The 20,341-nt window shown below is 38.9% G+C and overlaps 1 protein-coding gene across 2 annotated transcripts; it reads right to left on the bottom strand.

Annotated features, from left to right (window-relative positions):
* Nucleotides 1-4,386: 4,386 nt before the first annotated feature.
* Nucleotides 4,387-20,309, bottom strand: ATG12 (autophagy related 12). Of its 2 annotated transcripts, XM_049873633.1 has the most exons (4): nt 19,864-20,298; nt 15,513-15,649; nt 8,375-8,437; nt 4,387-7,693 (listed from the first exon to the last, which is right to left on the bottom strand). In XM_049873633.1, exons 1-4 carry the CDS (start codon nt 20,021-20,023, stop codon nt 7,634-7,636), a joined length of 420 nt encoding a protein of 139 aa, XP_049729590.1. In that variant the 5' UTR covers nt 20,024-20,298; the 3' UTR covers nt 4,387-7,633. The 2 variants fall into 2 exon arrangements, with proteins under 2 accessions (XP_049729590.1, XP_049729591.1); XM_049873634.1 differs by lacking the exons at nt 4,387-7,693; nt 15,513-15,649 and having other exon boundaries at nt 8,376-8,437; nt 19,864-20,309.
* Between the last annotated feature and the right edge of the window lie 32 nt (nt 20,310-20,341).

The following is a 20,341-nucleotide window of genomic DNA, read 5'->3' as shown; positions in this document are numbered from 1 at the left end:
CACCAAGGCTCCTTCAAAAAGGTCTAGAGGTAGAAAGCACTCCAGCAGTCAACCTTTTGTGGTGTGTGTTTCAGGGAGAGGTGGTTAATTAACAAAGTATTTTGGTAAAGAGTAATTTATACACAAGTCATTGTTTACTCAGAATTATTTTATATTCTTGTGTTTTCTGTTGGGTCTCTGATTTACTTTAATTCAGGTACTCTAAAGTTCCTTGTGATTATTTGGAATGAACAACAAAAATCAAACAAATGCAAACTTAATTCATCTTCTCTGCATTTAACACAATGGATGTCTTAGTTTCTTAGTGCTGTTTTAACAAATACCACAAGTGGGTGGCTTTAGAGAACAGGATTTTTTTTTTCACAGTTTAGAGGTCAGAAGTATGAATTCAGAGCACCAGCTTCAGGGGAAGGCTATTTGTCTGCTCTGGGGGAAAATTCTTGTCTCAGCTTCTCTAGCCCCAGCATCTATCTTCCCCCATTTGTAGTTGCTTTTCTCTCTGTCTAATTGGCTCTTTGAATATCTCAAATCATTAGATTTAAGATACAGCCTACACTAATATGGCCTCATTAACATAACAAAGAAAATTTTATTCCCAAATGGGATCATATTCATTTGTATAGGGGTTTGGATTCTAATACACATTTTTGGGGGGCACAATTAAATCCTAATTGTAGATTCCCCTTCCCTTTAAATTTTTCTCACTGACAATTATTTTTCTACTTTTTCTGGCTCCTCTCCTCCTGTGTCTCCTTCTTTACTAGTTCTGCCAAGTGCTATCTTTATTGGCTGCCTTTTGGCACCTTGAATGCCGTATGTTTGAAACTCCTTTCAAGCATGCTTTTCTACTTTTGGAGGTTCTGTTTCAGCCACAAATCACCCAGGCTCAAATACCTCATGCAGTACTGCCTCCTCTCCTTCTTGTTTCATTTCCTCCTGAGCTCTTTTCACCAAGGGCCAAGTTTTTGAATCTCCATGATCTCTTCTGTTTTCCCTCCTTTCTATTCCTATCGCTACTCTACTAGTTCAAACCTCTTTTTGGCTGGCTTACTGGACTGGCCACAGACACTGGATTTCCTGGTGCCAACTTTTCCCCACGTGAATTCTTTATTCACAGCTGTTAGGCACAGATCTGATGATGTTCTCTCCTGGTCAGAATCTTTTAGTGATTCTAACTCGTCTGCACAATAGGTTTGTCAGTCTGGCATTTAAAATTCTCCACATTTTGGCTCTCAACTACCTTTCTGATCTTTCACCGTTTACTATTCTTCATAAATATATCCTCCAGCAAAATTAAACTAGTTACTATTTCTTATGCTTTACAAATGCATTCTTTTGCATAAGCTTTTCTTTCTACCTAGATTCTAGAAAGCCATTTCAGTATATCCAAATCCCACCCCAAGCGTCAGCTCAAATGCTTTCCACTCAGATGGGTATTTTCCCTCCTCCTAAACAACTGGGGCAATTATCTTTCCTATGGCACTTACCATTTCTCAGCCTGTATTGAAGTTACTTACGCAGATCATCCTGACATTGAACACCTTAAGGACAGCCTCCACATACTTTATATTGCTCTCAATGCCCAGCACACAGCGCCTTATACAGGGTAGGTGCTCAAGAAATATTTGAGTGTATGCATGAATGGTGAAGTTGGGGAAGGCATAGTACTAATTGCCTAGAGCAATTCGATTTTTTTCTACAGGGATCCTGGCATTCTGAGTTCAAATCCAGCCAAGTATTGTTTCTCTCAGGCTTTTTCAGTTTCTGTGGAAAAAGATGCCTGAATTCTTCCCAAAAGAGTTGCACACTGTTTCCTGACTCTTAACTGCCAAGCCAAAAATAAAGTTACTGACATTACAGACCCTATTGACATATGCAGAATGGCTAAATCTAGAGTGGTAGTAGGTTTACTGTATTCTGCATTGCCTGGGGGCAATGATTGTCACATTTTAAGACAGTCATTGACATGGTATAGATACCCAGAGAAAGGAACTAGAATTACTAGAGGTCTGGAGATCTTCATCCATCCAACACATTTTTAAAAGCAAGTACTATATTTTTTTTTGTGCGAGACTCGGGTGGTGCAATGATTAAGAGCTCGGCTCCTAACCGTAAGGTTAACCAGCTGCTCCTTGGAAACCCCATGGGGGTAGTTCTACTCTGTCCTATAGGGTCGCTATGAGTCGGAATCCACTCGATGGCAGTAGGTTGTTTGTATATACCCAGCACTGTTCTGAGTGGTGGGTTATCACAGTGAATAAAACTAAGTCATTGCCCTCACAGGGCATACATTCTAATGGAGGGGGACATACTTACAAATACTGTACAGTATACATGGAGAACTGGATACACAGATACTGTATACACAATGCAATGGACAAAATTAAAGCAGGGGAATGAGGGTAGAGGGTGGACAGATTTTAGAGGGAGTTCAGGGGGACACTTTCTTGAAAAAGTGATATTTGAGCAGAGACTGAAGGAAGTTAGTGAGTTTGTAGTTATCTGGTGAAGTTTCCAGGTAGAGGAAACATAAGTGCAAAAGCCTTCAGATGGGAGCAAGCTTTATGTTGAGCAACAGCACAGATGAACATACCAGTGGGTGGTAGGGTAAGGAAGAGGTGGGGTCTGCAGATTACAGAGGCTCTTGCAGGCCCAAGTAAGGATGTCAGCTTTTACTGAGCTGGGAAGTCATTGGAGAATTTTGGCTAGAGGAGACATAATTTGATTTCTGTTTTAAATGAATCACTCTGGTTGCTGCACTGAGAATAGGCTATTGTGGGGCAAGAGCAAATACAGGGAAGCCAATTCGGTGGCTATTAAAATTCAGGTGAAAGATAATGGCAGTTTGACCAAGGCAAGAGACCCTGGGTGGCACAAAGGGTTAAGCGCTTGGCTACTAGCCTGAAGATTGGTGGTTCAAATCCACTCAGAGGAACCTTGGAAGAAAAGCCTGGTGGTCTGCTTCTGAAAGGTCACAGAACTAACAAAGAACCTGAGGCATATCCTGCGTTTCTCTCTCAGTTTCCTAATTCGATTAGATACTTAAGGGCCCTTCAGAGTTCCAGAAGCCCTGGTGGTTGAAGCACTCAGCTGCTGACCCAGACGGCAGTGGTTTGAACCCACCAGCCGCCCTGCAGGAGAATGAGGCGGCATGTGCTTCTGTGAAGACTTAGAGCCTTGGAAACCCGCTGAGGGCAGTTCTACTCGGTCCTCTAGGGTCAATGTGAGTCAGAATCGACTTGACGGCAGTGGTTTGCACCCACCAGCCACCCTGCAGAATGATGCGGCATCTGCTTCTGTGAAGATTTAGAGCCTTGGAAACCCGCTGAGGGCAGTTCTACTCGGTCCTCTAGGGTCACTGTGAGTCAGAATCGACTTGACGGCAGTGGTTTCAGTTTTGAGGATTAAAACCTCTATAAAATTATAAATTCCAACTAAATATCCAATCTGACTGCAGAGTAAACATTATCTTTTTTAAGAGCATATGAAAAGGTTTACTACTCTCATGACTGAGGTCTCTGGGCTAACAGTGTCTGGGTTCTCAAGGTCTGAAATGGCTTAAGAGGAAGGAGACTGGTCTGGTTTTTATTGTGGTTAGGGGTGGGGCTGGAACAAGGGTTCCTGGGAGCACATGGGTAGGAGCCTTCATGGATTCAATCTCCCAGTGGCGTCAAAAGGAGGGAACACCAGTTTGCTTTTCTTTTTGGCAAAACAAACTGGTGAATGTTAATTTTTATAATTTCGAAGCCCCCATATAAGGTAAACATCTTATGCCCCAAATACGGGGAACTCATTATGAAGTACTCGGTATAAAACTCGGTATAGGTACCTTTAAAGATGGGAGCACAATATTCTCGTACCACATATGTTTTGTAGACTGGGTCACCCTTGTACCCTAAGATAAAGCCATGACCTTATTGATATTTATTTTCTCATAAACATGGAAAATTTAAAATATGAGGGTTCAGCCTTTTTCCTCTCCAAATTTAATGAAAATTAAGGCAATTTAAACCAGATGCATATAAAAATATTTGTGACTAAACTGTTTGGGTTCTAGTCACTCAATAACTTACGGGATCCAAGCTTACAAATAAATGTTGCAAAGTTAATGCAGAACAATTAGTTTTTTTGGGGGGTAAGATCAAGAGATAATGTAAATATAGTTTGAAAAAGTACAAATCCCTATATATTCTAAAAGGCTATTAGGGAAGAAAACAAGGCATACAAATTTAGCTAACTTTAGAATTAAACTAAGAAATTACTTAGATTAAAAAAAGTTGATGTTACAAATTCAAACTCAGATATTTTTGATTGCTAAAGTAGTAAGCTATCATCCATAATCCTAGAAAATACATAAATTCAATGTATTTTTATTGTTAATATGTACCTTAAGTATGCATCTATATGGACAAAGCTAGAAAACAGATCTTTTCCATATCCAACTTGACTCCAAAATACTTGCTTTTCCACCATTCAGCATATACACACATTTCTTACCTAGCTGTGTTTGCAAAATCCAATCTGTCAGTATTATTCCAGTGCTAATTAGCAGTTTTGTTAATTCATTACACAGGGACACTGGTATAAGGGGACTCAAGAATTCACATCAGTGGGTGGAAAGTAAGAAATGAACAGTGATTTCAACACTGTATAAGTCCAGTTGTTCCTTAGCTTCTCCTAACGCTAATATATGGCAGATTACTAACCATAAAGTGCATTCTGGGATTTAAGGGGCATTTTTTTTTTAAGTGTAGTCTGATAAAATCACATGTCCACTATTACCTTTGAAAATAAACACTTGTGCTTCTAGTACACATCTCAGATCCTATTTGGATATTCTATTCAATTTATTTTGATTACAATACTTTATTGTGTTTTTGGTGAAAGTTTACACAGCAAATTAGGTTTCCATTTAACAATTTCAACACATACTGTTCAGTGACATTGGTTACATTTTTCACAATGTGTCAACATTCTCATTATTTCTGTTTCCATTAATCTAGCTTCCCTGCACTCCCCTTATCATCTTTGCTTCAGGGTAAATGTTGACCATTTGGTCTCATATATATATATTTTTTAATGTGTGCTTCATTTAATTTTTTATTGTGCTTTAGGTGAAAGTTTACAGCTCATTATTCAATACAAAAATTTATACACATATTGTTATGCAACCCTAGTTGCAATCCCTATAACGTGACAGCACACTCCTCCTTTCCACTCTGGGTTTCTCTTGTCTATTCAGCCAGCTCCTATCCCTTTCTGCCTTCTTATTCCGCCTTCAGATGGGAGCTGCCCATTTAGTCTTGTGTACCTACTTGAACTAAGCAGCACACTCTTCATGTGTATTATTCTGTTTTATAGCCCAGTCAAAGCTTTGAAGAATTGGCTTCAGGAGTGGTTTTAGTTCTGGGTTAACAGAGTCTGGGGGTCATGTCTTCGGGGGGTTCATCTAGTCTCACCATTAAGTTTGGTCTTTTTACATGACTGAGTTCTGCACCACACTTTTCTTGTGCTCTGTTAGGGACCCTCTGTTGTATTCCCTGTGAGGGTAGTCACTGGTAGTAGCCAAGTACCATCTAGTTCTTCTGGTCTCAGGCTAATGGAGTCTTTGGTTTATGTGGCCCTTTTGTCTCTTGGGCTAATATTTTCCTTGTGTCTTTGGTGTTATTCATTCTCCTTTGCTCTAGGTGAATTGGAACCAATTGATGCATCTTAGATGACTGCTCACAAGCTTTTTTTTAAATTGTACTTTTGATGAAGGTTTACAGAACTAGTTTCTTATTAAACAGTTAGTACACATATTGTTTTATAACACTGGTTAACAACCCCACTTGTCAACAACTCTCCCCTCTCAACCTTGGGTTCCCTATTACCAGCTTTCCTTTCCCCTCCTGTCTTCTAGTCCTTGCCCTTGGAGTGGTGTGCCCCTTTAGCCTCTTCTTTTTTTTTTTCTTTATGGGCCTAATCTTTGGCTGAAGGTTGAACCTCGGGAGTGACTTCATTACTGAGCTAAAAGGGCGTCTGGGGGGCCATACTCTTGGGGTTCCTCCAGTCCTTGTGAGGTCAGTACATCTGGTCTTTTTCGTGAGTTAGAATTTTGTTCTACATTTTTCTCCAGCTCTGTCTGGGACCCTCTATTGCGATCCCTGTCAGAGCAATCGCTGGTGGTAGCCAGGCACCATCTGGTTCTACTGGACTGAGTCTGGTGGAGGCCATGGTAGATGTTCCATTAGTCCTCTGGACTAATCTTTCCTTTGTATCTTTAGTTTTCATCTTTCTCCCTTGCTCTTGAAGGGGTGAACCAGTGGAGTATCTTAGATGGCCACTAACAGGCTTTTAAGATTCCGGATGCTACTCACCAAAGTAGAATACAGAATATTTCTCTACAAACTATGTTATGCTAATTGAGCTAGATGGTTGCCACAGCCCTCAGCCCAGCAATTCTGTCCCTCAGGAAGTTTGGATGTGTCTATGGAGCTTCCATGAGCTTGCCTTGTACAAGCTGTGCTGGCTTCCCCAGTATACACAGATGATTTTTTAAAGGAGCCCTGTAGTCATGGGTGATATCGTTTATTTTATTAGCAAATCTGTTATTTAGCTGAATGGGATTTTAACACCACATTACATAATACAGAATGAAGGAATAAGTCTTTTATCACTTAATGAATTACCTAATAGTATCAGTAAAATGGTACTTTGACTTTCAGTAATGGCATTAAATACACAGAAAATTTAAGGCTATGTTTCAGTTATTCTTTGAGGGCTTTCAAGTTGGAAAATGCATTATGAAAAACTCAAAAGATGTCAGGATTACGCGAGTAATTAGGTAAAACTAGTAATATCGTTGAGATTCAAGAATCATTACATGATAGGGCTGAAAAGAGCTCAAGATTCATTGTCCAGAGTTTGTAAAATTCTGTTTCCCAATAAAATACTTCATTTTAAACTATACATATTCTCTAAGGGGGTCTTCCAATTTGCCAAGATCCTGCTCTCCTGGCTAGTTGTTTACTAGAAATTAGCAGGAATAGCTTTTTCCCCATTACTGCTGGCAAAGAAGTTAAACCTAGCTGCCCAACCCTTTCTGCCACCTGGGCTGCCCTCCTCCTGTCTCTGTAAGGAATAAAGCTAGCCGGTGAATGCTACTTTGTTTTACAAGACGGTAACATAGTAGATATAAATGTAAATGTGAAAAGGCATATCCCATATCTCAAACAAACTGAACTTCCCTGAATAGGTTAAAAAAAAAACCCTTTAGTAAATAAAGCTTTTACACTGAAAAAAAAAAACAACACAGTGCTAATACTACAAGTAAACAATTTTCATCAGTTTGAGAACCGTAATGAAGAAGCTGTCTTAATCTCCTTTTCAATACCTTGGAGGCAGATCTGGATTACTGATTGCAGTAGCAATGGATATTGTCTAATCTTTTACAATGATTTGCATATTAATACAAGTTGCATTTTTCACAACCCACTTCATAGACGTTTTCTTGCACAAACATTGGTCACAGTAGATACATGCTGACAGTAGATCGTTATCCTTAAGTCTCTTGCCACAAGTACCAAAGCTTTTCAGAGCTGTTTCCTTTGTGAAGAGTAATTTTAAGTAGCAAGTTGTTTCTCTTTGTGGTTCATCCCCAGGCTTGAGATTTGCAGTAATGTAGGACCAGTTTACCATCGCTGCCAAAACACTACCAAAAAAAAGGGGGGGGGGGAGGCGGCAATAAATTAAACTCAATTTGTTATTTAGATGAAAGAAAAAAAAGTGTATCATGAATATCCCTGCACATGCAAATTACCTATGTCATAAGAGTACTTCCTTCAAGAGATGCATGCTGCAATCTGACACTTATCAATAATCATAAACGTTTAGTAAAACCCGTCTTTTAGTTACTCTGAGGCATGGATGAGGTTACATATTTTAATCTTGTCCCCTTTCTACACCTCTATCCATAACGTATCCATCTTCACCAGTTTTTTAGTAGTGGTGCTAATGGCTATACTTTAATGATTAGTGTCATCAAACTGTAAGAAGGATGAACAGTGTTGGTTTTTATGTAATCTCCTTTTCAATTCCCTGGAGGCAGGTCTGGATTACTGATTGTAGGTGAAGAGTCTATTTCAAACCCATCTTTTGTTTGAAATTATACATCCTTTGATTCTTCATTCTTTGTATAATTTGTTAAGATTCTATTATATTTAACCCACTGTTGTTGATTAGGGTGTTAGAAAAAGAGAACAAGACAGTTGTTTCTTCTTTCCACTGTAGACAATTAACAATAGTGTGTAGCTCTTAAAGATGTGAATTAATGATCGTATTATACACAGATGTGCACACTCCATTAAGAAAAAAAGGCAGTAACTAATTTTACCTCATAAAGTGTTCCAACTTCCTGGTCTGGGGAAGGGGCAAAGGACTGATTCACATAAATAAACTATAACAAAGAAAAAAAAAATTAGGGAGAGTCATTTCTAATGGCATCCTGATTAAACTGTATTTTTTTCCGAGTTCCAATCAGCCAGCTACTTCAAATTCTTTGTCTTCAGAATTGAAGAAAACTTCCCTAAACGCTTTCTAATTCTCATAAATTAGTTAATGATATCTTTATGCAAATCACATCTTTCCTCTGAAGGAACAAAACTAACAATTTTTATTCCTAAAACAGTGGTTCCCAACTTTCTATGACTAAGAAACTCAAAAATTTTTTTAAAATAGCTTTCAAAGGATTATTCGAAGCATAATATTATTAAACATATTTTTCCATTTACCCATAATTAAAGACAGAGTTTCTGCTAACAAAATTCCACACAGCCAATATTCCAGAAATCCAGTATTTACATATATATCTATACATTTATCTTGGGTACCGTATAACATATGGTTGTTTTTGACATTTCTGACCTTTGAAAATTCTCAAAGACATTGGACTTCAGGCTGGGTGTCACTACTATGGTCACTTGCGGCCAAATGAAGCAGAAAAAAGGTAACATAATTAAAACCAAATGTCCTTACAACAACCCTGTTCTTTACACGGTCCACTGTTCAATGTTTCAGTTGAGTCTGTTTTTACAAAAATATTTCTAGTAATTACAAAAAATACATGAAGATGTTGAGACAAGATCACACTATCAAAGTGGCTTTTGATAATTTTCTTTTTCAAAAACTTTATTTTCAGGTAACATTCAATTTTCATTTTAATGTCCATATTCAAATTCTAGGACTAAAATTTCCAGGGCATAACACAGTCTTTTTAAAAAACAACTCTTATCAGAAGAGTTGGTTGACAGATACTATTTTGATCACCAACAGTAACAAGAATAAACATTGCTTACATTTTCCCGTAAGCAACACAGTGTGATGATTAAGAATACAGGCTCTATTAAGAAAGATCTGGGTTTGAATACTGGCTCTAAATACAAATAACTTTTCTCAGTTGTTTCCTTATATGTAAGACACGGAAAATAACGGTACCTATGCCTCTTGGGAAGGAGGCCTGGTGATGCAGTGGTTAAGCATTTGGCTGCTAACCGAAAGGTCAGCAGCTCAAACCCACCAGCTGCTCACCACGAGAATGATGTGGCAGTCTGCTTCTGTAAAGATTTACAGCTTTGGAAATCCTATGGGGCAGTTCTACTCTGCCCTATAGGGTCGCTATGAGTCAAAATTCGACTCGACAATAATGAGTTGTAGTTTTATGCCTCTTGGGGCTGGTTAGGAAGGATAAAATGAGATAAAATCTGTCAACTATCAGTTTCTGGTTCAGAGTGATACGCACTCAATAACCCACCGCTGCCGTCGAGTCGATTCCGACTCATAGCAACCCTAATGGACAAAGTAGAACTGTCCTGCAGAGTTTCCAAAGAGCGCCTGGTGGATTCGAACTGCCAACCTTTTGGTTAGCAGCTATAGCTCTTAACCACTCAGTAGATACTAGAAATTATTTTTTTATTATTTTAAAATAGCTTATGCTTAAATATCAATTGTGCCTGGTTCATAGTTAAGGCTGAGTAAGCTTCTAACACAAAAATATTCAGAAATATAATGAAATCGGGTGCATTTTAACGTGAATTCCATGACACATATATACATATAACATATATATATAAATAAAATTTGTGCTTAGCTCCTGGAAGTGAACACTTTTTCCTCTTTGAATACATTTTAAATTAGGGGAAGGACTCTGGATGACTGTTCAGTTTAATTCAGCAAACACTCACTGAGTGTCTATATGTTATGGTCTGGTAACTGCACAGAGTGTGGGGCTATGAAGATTAATACGATCTTTTTCCTCAGTGACCTTATTATCTACTGAAGAGGGAGACATGCATGAACAGATAAGGAATATGAAGGGGGAAAATGTATCTAACAAGGTACGTGGCATAGAGACATGCTGTTAGTCTAGCGTAGCGAACAGGTTTAGGAGGGCTTTCTGGAAGAGATGCTGGAGCCAAGACTGGAGGGATAAGCAGGATTTAACCAGGCAAAGAGACCAGTGATTACGGAGGGCAAAAGCACAAAGTACTATGATGTGAATGCTGACGGGGAGAGTGAGTAGATAAAGAATTACGGGAACTCAAGGTGATTTTGTAATAGCAGTTAGTAACTGGAAGGGACCTTAATTAAAAAAAAAAAAAAAGCAATTCAGCTAGTTTAAAAGAGATAAATACATAAATGTATACATACATAAACCTCTACACAAATATAGGTTATCATCACCAATCCCTTTGAAGAAAAAGGTCTATATTGTGGTCTGTGACTTTTAGAGCAGATTTAGTTAGGTACCCTTGGCTTATGAAATTAATCATGTGAGTAAAATTTCTAAAATGCAGTCTTGTGTTAAATGCTTGAACTGGGGGAGAGAAAAGTATTTTAGTTTTAATGAATAATGATTTTTTTTTTTAATCACCAGTCCTTATGTTGATGTCTCTCCAGTGATTTTAGTTGTTCTAAAGCTCTTTCCCACCATTTGTCTGTCAGTTTGTTACACTGTGGGGGCTTGCATGTTGCTGTGATGCTAGAAGTTATGCAACCGGTATTTTGAATACCAGCAAGGTCACCCATGGTGGACAGGTTTCAGTGGAGCTTCCAGACTAAGACCAAACCGAAAAACCAAACCCCTTGCCGTTGAGTTGATTACGAGTCATAGCGACCCTACAGGACAGAGAAGAACTGCCCCATAGTTTCCAAGGAGTGACTGGTGGATTTGAACTGCCAACCTTTGGGTTAGCAGCCGTAGCACTTAACCACTATACCATCAGGGCTTCCAGACTAAGACAGACTAGGGAAAAAGGACCTGGTAATCTACTTTCGAAAAAAATGAGCCAGTGAAAACCTTACAGATAGCAGCAGAACACTGTCTGATACAGTGCTAGAAGATGAGGCCCTCAGGTTGGAAGGCACTCAAAAGACGACTGGGGAACAGCTGCCTCCTCAAGGTAGAGCTGACCTTAATGACATGAGGACCTTCATTTGCTGATGTGTCATGGCTCAAAATAAGAACAGCTGCAAACATTCATTAGTAACTGGAATCTGAAATGTAAAAAGTATGAATCTAGGAAGATTTGAAGTTGTCAAAAATGGAATGTTTGAGGATTGATATCCTAGGCATTAAAAAACAAAAACAGTTACTGTTGAGTCAGTTCCAACTTACAGTGACCGCCCCCCCCCCCATAGGACAAAGTAGAGCTGCCCCAGAGTTTCCAAGGCTGTAATCTTTACTGAAGCAAACTACCGTATCTTTTTCCCATGGAGCGGTAGTGGGCCCAAACTGCCAACCTTTTGGTTAGCGGCTGCATGCTTTAACCTCTGCACCACCAGGGCTCCTTCCTAGACGTTAATGAGCTGAAATGGACTCATATTGGCCATTCTGAATCAAACAATCATATGGTCTACTATGCTGGGAATGACAAATTGAAGCAGAACACCATCGCGTCCATTGTCAAAAAAGAACATTTCAAGAAATACAACGCTGTCAGTGAAAGGTTATCTACACCTCTACAAGAAAACCAGGGAATATGACTATTATTCAAATTTATGCACCAACCACTAATTCCAAAGATGAGAAAGTTAAAGATTGTTCCCAACTTCTCCAGTCTGAAACTGATCAAACATGCAGTCAAGATGCATCAATAACTACTGATGACTGGAATGTGAAAGGTGGAAACAAAGAAGGATCAATGGTTGGAAAATATGGCCTTGGTAAACATAATGCTGCAGATCACATGACAGAATTTTCCAAGACCAACAACTCATTCACTAGAAATATTTTTTCAACAACATAAATGATGACTATACACATTGGACCTCACTGGATGGAATTACAGAGGAAGCAAATCACTTCATCTACATCTGTGGATGAGACAACAGAGAAGCTCAAGATCATCAGTCAGAACAAGGCCGGGGCTGACTGCAGAAGCGACCATCAACAACAGCTCTTATGCAAGTTCAAGTTGAAGCTGCAGAAAATAAGAACAAGTCCACAAGAGAACCAAAGTACAACCCTGAGTATATGCCACCTGAATAGATTTGACCCAATGAACACTAATGACTGAAAACAAGACGAATTGTGGAATGACATCACAGACATCATACATGAAGAAAACAAAAGGTCATTAAAAAGAGAAGAAAAGACCAAAAGAGATGGCAGAAGAGACTCTGAAACTTGTTCTTTACGTAGAGTAGCTAAAGTGAGAAGAAGAAATGATGAAGTAAAAGAATTGAATGGAAGATTTCTAAGGACGGCTTGAGAAGACAAAAGTATTACAATGAACGTGCAAAGACCTGGAGTCTGTAGGGATGCTATCTGTCCTTTCACTTTTTTTATAATAACATTGTTTGGGATTCAATCTTGGTATTTCTCTGTTGCACATTTTTATGTGGAATCAGTTTTCCTCAACTTTTAGAATGAGGTGGGTTCAGGGTAGCTTTTCTAACTTCACAGCGTTCCCTCTTCTGTTGCTTTTCGTGTAGTGTTAAAAAAAAATATTGTGGCCTGCTTTCTGAGCTTTCCATTTCCAGGCTGTTACCCACAAATTTGATGGTCCTCCTTTTTTCTTTCTCTCTCGTGTGCCTTACCTGCTCAATTCTGATTTCACTCCTAGAAGTTTCTCCTCAGTGTGGGTCCTGTCCTAGAAGGAAGCTCCGTGGGTTTATTTTAAGAGCTCCCAGGGACTAGACGACTCCAGTCTCTTCAGTCCTCCTTAAACCCCACTGCTGTCGGATCAATTCTGACTCATACGGACCCTACAGGACAAAGCAGAACCGCCCCATAGGGTTTCTAAGGAGCAGCTGGTGAGTTCGAACTGCTAACCTTATGGTTAGCAGCTGAACACTTAACTGATGCGCCACCAGGGCTCCTCGGTCCTCCTTACTGCAGATATACTACCTGTTACTGAAGAGGGCAAAACCTCTCTGTTTCAACTACTATTCTCAAATTGGACCACTGTTCTTTACTGCGAGTAGCTGTTGGCTATTTTCAGGTTTTCTTTTTCAACCCTGCTATTTGCTCCTGTTTTTCAGCACATATACTGATACCATGAAGGTCCTGTGGTTATTAGTGGTTTATCCCTACCAACTTATATTTTGGGGCTGAGAGTACCTTGTCACCTAGTTTTGCTGTAAATATTGATCATTGCTGTCTAGTTAATTATGTTGTAGGAATTTGGAGAGATTAAAAAATTATGCCTTATGACACCAGTGACATCGTCACAGAATCTCTAACGTTATTATTATTTTTAAAACATTGTATCCCAATGATGTGGGACATAGATAAAGTCAGAAGATGTGAGTTCTAGTTTAATCTAGGCAAGTAACAAAATGATTCTACTCTTGTTTATGCTTCCTATTGCTTAAACGGGAATAAATTAGGTTTACTACAAAGGTCTTGAGTTGAAATTATATAAAATTGCTGTTTTTAAAAGTTAAAATGGTTGGTTGATAGCAATTTTACATGGTTAAATCTGTACACATATTGATATCAAGGGAGTCCTTTCAAATTACTAGATACACATGATACAAAACTGCAACACTAACATTTACACAGAACATAATGTTGTTTTATCTTTTCTTCTATCTCTATCTAATCCTAAAACAATGTCTTAATTACTTGATATTCCCTGGCTTTCTACCTCACCAACTGTTCATGCTGCACCTTTAGTAGAGATATCGCCTCTGCTCATTTCTCTCTAGTGTATGTCCTCACACTCCTGACTTTCCCATCTAGACATGGACTCCAGGCAAGGTCCTCTGCTGCTTAGATTTTAGCAATCATATGCATGTGGATGACACTAAATTCTTCTTGCTCATTTCTGCCGTTTCCCATCTAATTGAATTCTATATGACATGTTTATAAAACAGACGTTTTTCTCACTCTGACCGATAACAAAGGGAGATGTTCACCTGTAAAACTCAAATATTCCCAACACTTTCCCCAAACAAGCAGAAGGATCCTTGCTCCATGCTATTCTTGCCTCAAATAATTCCTAGTGATTGACACATCTTACATTTACTTTTGTCCTTATGTCCCTTTTGTGAAGGACACACAGCCAAACTCTCAGAACAGAGCCACTTTCTTCCTCCTCACTGACAAAAATAAATTCAGGTGTGCACCATTTTAATAATCAGCTATTCACTCATTCTGTCCCTTCTCACCTTGTTTATAAGCAAATATATCCCTTCCCGGCATTTATAAATACAAATTTGTATTTTAAAATTAGTGATTCTCTACTCATATACTATTTGTGTTAATACAGTCCAAAATTTTGATTTATATGTAGGTAAAGGTGTCTGATACGTTAATACTTGACAAGATACCATATACATATAACCAAAAACCAAACCAAACCAAACCTGTTGCCATCAAGTTGATTAGTGACCCTTCAGGACAGGGTAGAACTGCCCCATAGGGCTTCCAAGGAGCGCCTGGTGGATTCAAACTGCCGACCTTTTGATGAGCAGCTGTAGCTCTCAACCACTACGCCACCAGGGTTTTCATATGCATATAGGCATTTAGATTTCTGTATCCAGGTACCAAAGTTTAAACTAAAAAAACCTAGTGGCATTTAAACTCCAACTGCCACCATGAAATGTTTAACACATACTACAATATAAAATAGATATTTCAGTTCTCTGACAACATATGGCTAAGATATGTTGTTTATCTCAAGAAGAATGGAAAGAAGCAACACTATCAAACAAATTAAAGAAAACTTTTCTGTACTTATAGGCTATGACAGATCTTTCTGCATGGATATTCAGTGACTTTCTGTGGAAACCAACCAATAGGGAAAAAAATTGGTTCTCACTGTAAAAGCAAATCAAAAATTAATTTCGTTACAGGATTCCCTTCAATAAAGCACATAAATACCAGCAGGAAATGACTAAAAAAGGACATTACAAAAGTAGCATATGTGGCTCAATATGCACCTCTACATGCAACAGTCTTCGTTACCCTAAGGAGTTAGGAACTCTTGCATGCTTTTCTAGGGATACGATAAATATCCATCTCATACCAACTGTTCTGAGGCCACAAGTTTAAGGAACTTTTTGATGAAGTCAATGAGTCCTTGGATGGTTCGGGTTCGCTCTACAGCCCACTTCTTTGTTTTCATAATAGGGGTATCTCCCACAGCCTTTAGCAGGATGTCAACTGTAAAAGAAAAAAAAAAAATCACTGACAATTACATTGAAACATCTAAAGAGAATGCAAAATAGATGACTTTCCAAAACTTCAATCTTTAATCTACATATATTTTATGTATTTATGATGCTGCAGATATGTCAGGGATGTAAGAATGTTAGATTCTTTTTCATCATGTTTTTGTGGCTGTTTCTTGATCCCCAGTTCTGTAAAAGCCTCCCTATGGGACTAATCTTAAAAATGCACTTTAACACAGGCAATTCAGAAGAGAAGAAATATAAATGGTTAAAAAGAAAAAAAATATATAAGCTCAAAAGTCATTAAAAACAGCAAAGTAAAATAATGTCATGGCCTTTTTCACCTACCAAAGTGGGAAATATTAGAATAATAACAGTGTAGGTGATATTATTAGTGGAAAGTTGAAATGATATATACCCTTTCCAAGCATTTTAAAAGATATAATTTGATTCAATAGTGTTTCTAGGAATCTAGTTTAAGAAAGTATGAGAAGAGTAAAGATTCACTTAGAAGGATTACGCCTTCACTGAAGCATTTTTTTTAATAAGAAAAAACCTGGTAAAAATCTAAATATCCAACAAAAGGCAAGTAGTTAAATAAAATGATATTATAACCTACAACTGAATTAATAAATTATATCTAATAGTATATATAACATATAATTAATAATAATAAATAATACGGTTCATACAATCTAAATGGTCCAGGTTTAAATCTATCACTTGTTAGGTATGTATATTTGGATAAGCTTCTCAGCACTTTTGTGCCTCAGTTTCCCCGTCTTTAAAATAATACTACCTACCTCATAGGGTTGTTGTGAGGAATAAATGAGTTAACACTTGTAAAGTGTTAGAACAGCATCTAATACGTAACATTGACTACTGAAATTATTAAGTGGCCTTTACAGAAGCATGTTATAGTAACATATTTAACTGCATGAAAAAGGGGCCAAAATATATTAACTATATGTAAATAATAAAAAAAAAAAACTACCAAATTTTCTACAATACTCTTTTGAAAAAGGGAAGATAATAGTTGTAAAAAAAAAAATTGGGGTAAAAAAGTTTCAGAGAGCAGTCATAAGGTTTCAGTGATCCAATATACAGAGATGCAAACTCAAAGGCTATGAATTTGTCTCCTGAAAGAAGTTACTTTGCTTAAAAACACCAAAAAACTAAGAAGACATGTACGAGGACAAAATTAAGCAATCAACACTGAAAGCAAAATAGCTAATTGCTGCCCCCTACAGTTAACTCTATTCCATTACATCCTTCTTGTTCCATTTCTTTGGTTTTAAAAATTGGGACTCAATGGGGTCAAGATCAATTTATTAAAGTTTACCCCTAGAATTAAGTCACCTAGAACATATAACACACAGTTTGTCTTCCTTCTAAAAAACTACCTAATTATCCTAGCTTCAGTTATCTTGGGACTAGGAAGGAATGAATTTGGAGATTACTTAAGGATTTTTTTTTAAATAATATTTTAGTGAAAGTTTATACAGCAGGCTAGGTTCCTATTTGACACTTTCCACAAATTGTTCAGTGACATTAGTTACACTTAGCACAATGCGTCAACATTCTCTTTAATTGCATTCTGTTTGTTCCCTTTCCAATACTCTAATTTCCCCTGCCCCCTTATCTTATCTTTGCTTTATTGTTGATCTTCTGGTCTCATACTGATAGGTTTTTAAGTAAGGCACCGATCTTTTGGGTAATATCCTTTATTTTGTGTGCCAGTCTGCTATTTTGGTAAAAGGTGGTCACAGAGGATAGGCTCAGTTCCAGGTTTAAAGTGTCTCAGGGAGCCCCCATTCTATAGTGTTCCAGTTTGTCTGGGTTTTTTTTAAAATAAGAATTTGAGTTCTGCTCCGTATTTTTCTGACATTCTTTCCAGGACCAACTGTTGCAACCCCGGTCAGAATGGTCAGTGGTGGTAGCCGGGAACCATCTAGTTCTTCAGGTCTACTGAGGAGTTTTTGGCTAACTCACTTTATCTCCTTTCCTTGCTCCCTCAGTTCCTCGGAGCTATCAACCATCAGGCAATTCAGAAAATATTACAATTTGTGTTACTGAGGGAACAGTGGGAGGGAAAAAACTAAAGAAAGAAAAGTATTTGTTGTAATTATAGGTGTAGTCTTTTTTTCCCCCTAAAGGTAATTTCCTTGTAGTTCCCAATCCTGGCTACATATTAGAATCAACTGGGAAAACACAAGAACACAGGTGTTCACATCAATGAATCTTTTGGAAGAGCTGCCTTGGCAATGACAGTCTGAAAAGCTCCCCAGGTGATCCTAATCTGCAGCCAGCGCTAACAACTTCAGTCTGTATCAAGAATCTTTTTATTTCTTTTGTAGATTAAACCAAAGGTGTAGCTTATGAAATATTTAAGCTTCTTTCACCAAAAGAGGTTCCAAAACGATGACAATCTCAGGGTAGGAATTCAGTAGACAGAGATTAAGTTTTAGATCAGAGGTGAGAAGCTCAAATGCTAACCCCCCCCCGCCCCAAAACCAAACCCACTGCCATCGAGTCGATTCTGACTATAGCGACCTATGGGACACAGAGTAGAACTGCCCCATAGAGTTTCCACGGAGTGCCTGATGGATTTGAACTGCTGAACTTTTGGTTAGCAGCCATAGCTCTCAACCACTATGCCACCAGGGTTTCCTCCGATACTAATAGGAGCCAGAAAATGAGAATCTGATTTTTAAATGATGGTTTAACGTGTTTCAAAAAAAAAAAAAAAAAAAAAAAAAAAAATATATATATATATATATGTACTCACACACACCTATACATAAAGCAGACCAAACAAACCATGTTCTTAGGCCATATCTGGGTTGCCAGTCGTTATTTAGCTTCAGTTATACACAGCTATAAGGAGCCTTGGGGACACAGTGGTTAAAGTGCTTGGGTGCTAACCGAAAGGTGGGCAGTTTGAACCCACCATCCACTCCAAAGGAAAAAAATGTGGCAGTCTGCTTCTGTAAATATTTACAGCCTTGGAAACCCTATGGGGCAGTTCTGTGTCCTACAGGGTTCCTATGAGTCAAAATTGACTTGACAGCGATGGGTTTGGGTTGTTTATACAGTTATCTTTATTGAAATAACTCTGAAATTTAGATATTATGTGCTGTTTCATATTTAGTGTATTTTGGTCACTTTATCATGCTGTTAAAAATGCTTTAGAGTCATGCGTTAAGCTCTTGACTAAGACTGTTAGATCTTAAACCTTTTGCACTCTTGCTTATGATAAATTGGGAGGATAAATTAAACAAAAATCTATAAAACCCGTGGGGATCATCTGAACAAATAATGAAGAAAGTGGTTATCTACAAAAATAAGTTTGTTTCTCCATTTCCCGCAAATGTAGAGGCGGGGGGGGGGGCAGTACTGGGAGACACAAGGAGTCCCTGGAAGGCAGAAACTGTTAAGCACTCGACTAATTAAACCCGCTGCTATCTAGCCGATTATGACTCATGTAACTACTAACTATAAAGGCTGGCAATTCGAACCCACCCAGTTACTTTGAACACAGGCCTGGTGATCTGCTTCTGAAAAATCACAGCCTGGAAAACCCTATGAAGCAGTTCTACTCTGCACACTTGGAGTCGTCACGAGTCGGAATCAAAATCTAGGGCAACTAACGACACTGGGAAAGACAACTATCCTCCACAGCAACAGAAAATGTAGATCAAAGACGGTAACTGTGCAGAACACATGCCATACCTACATTGAAAGGCTATGCCTTGAGAAAATTTGTCTAAAGGCCAAGGCCAATGTCCTTCTACTCTAGATGTTTATTTGCTGCTTTTCTCATACGCAACTCTACATAGAGTGCTCCAGGGCAAGTAACCTCTGGAATTTCTGTATCTTACAACGACGAATTCTCAAGTAATAAAGGTAGAGAGCAGCCAGTTCGGCAATGAAATGACTTAAAGATTCTAAAACGGTAGAAACACACAACGAACTAGTCAGAAAAAGGCGTGGATTTTAATCTTGACTGCCAGTGACCACCCCTAGAACCTTAAATCATTATTAAAAATCCTTAAGTACGACACTTCCTCTCTACTGATTTATCAAAAAGCAGGTCTGGGATGGACCCGCCCCTAAATTTTGCTTTTTTATTGGCCGCCACGCCCAGTCTCATTACGCAAACTAAACCTCCCAGACCACCCAGAAAGAAAATGCTCTCAAAATTACTTTTTTTCTTGGTGTCTCCGGTAGGTTCCTCTGACCCCGGGGAGACTGCAGCAGAAGGGGGCTCAGGAGTGACGGTTTCGGGGGAGATTTCCGTGAGTCCTTCGCCGCCAACAGCAGTGGAGGGAGGGAGCTGCAGCACCGACTCCGGTTCCTCTGCCATCTTGCTTCAGGGGAGGAGAGGGCGGAAGTGGCGGTTGAGCTCGCGCAGTGGGCGGGCTTTAGGCGGGGGAGCGTCGCGAAGGAGTCGTTGGGAGTAGGGGGGCCCAACCCAACAGCCAAAGTTTGACTTCCCGACTAGCCCCCTAAGGGGAACCTGTGGCAGCCCTCCGACCAATAATAACTCAACCATTGTTTTCCCTGCAGCACAAGCCTCCGGAGTGGGAAGGTGGGTAACGTTCTCCCGCTCCGCCTTCTGCGCAGGCGCCCCTATGGCATCCGACCTCGAACTGGAGATGCTTCCGCTTCCCCGCCCCTCTCC

The sequence above is a fragment of the Elephas maximus genome, chromosome 2 (genome assembly GCF_024166365.1).
Source record: "Elephas maximus indicus isolate mEleMax1 chromosome 2, mEleMax1 primary haplotype, whole genome shotgun sequence".
Classification (NCBI taxonomy): domain Eukaryota; kingdom Metazoa; phylum Chordata; class Mammalia; order Proboscidea; family Elephantidae; genus Elephas; species Elephas maximus.
The sequence above is the reverse complement of the archived record's forward strand: the minus strand, read 5'-3'. Positions and strand labels throughout refer to the sequence as shown.

Excerpts from the sequence above, each read along its gene's own strand:
- ATG12 (XM_049873633.1), bottom strand. The coding sequence starts at position 20,023 with ATGGCAGAGGAACCGGAGTCGGTGCTGCAGCTCCCTCCCTCCACTGCT. Across the intron at positions 8,438-15,512 it reads TTGTGGCCTCAGAACAGTTG|TTTATTTATGTGAATCAGTC; the intron begins GTATGAGATGGA and ends TCTTTGTTATAG. Across the intron at positions 7,694-8,374 it reads AAGTTGGAACACTTTATGAG|TGTTTTGGCAGCGATGGTAA; the intron begins GTAAAATTAGTT and ends TTTTTTTGGTAG.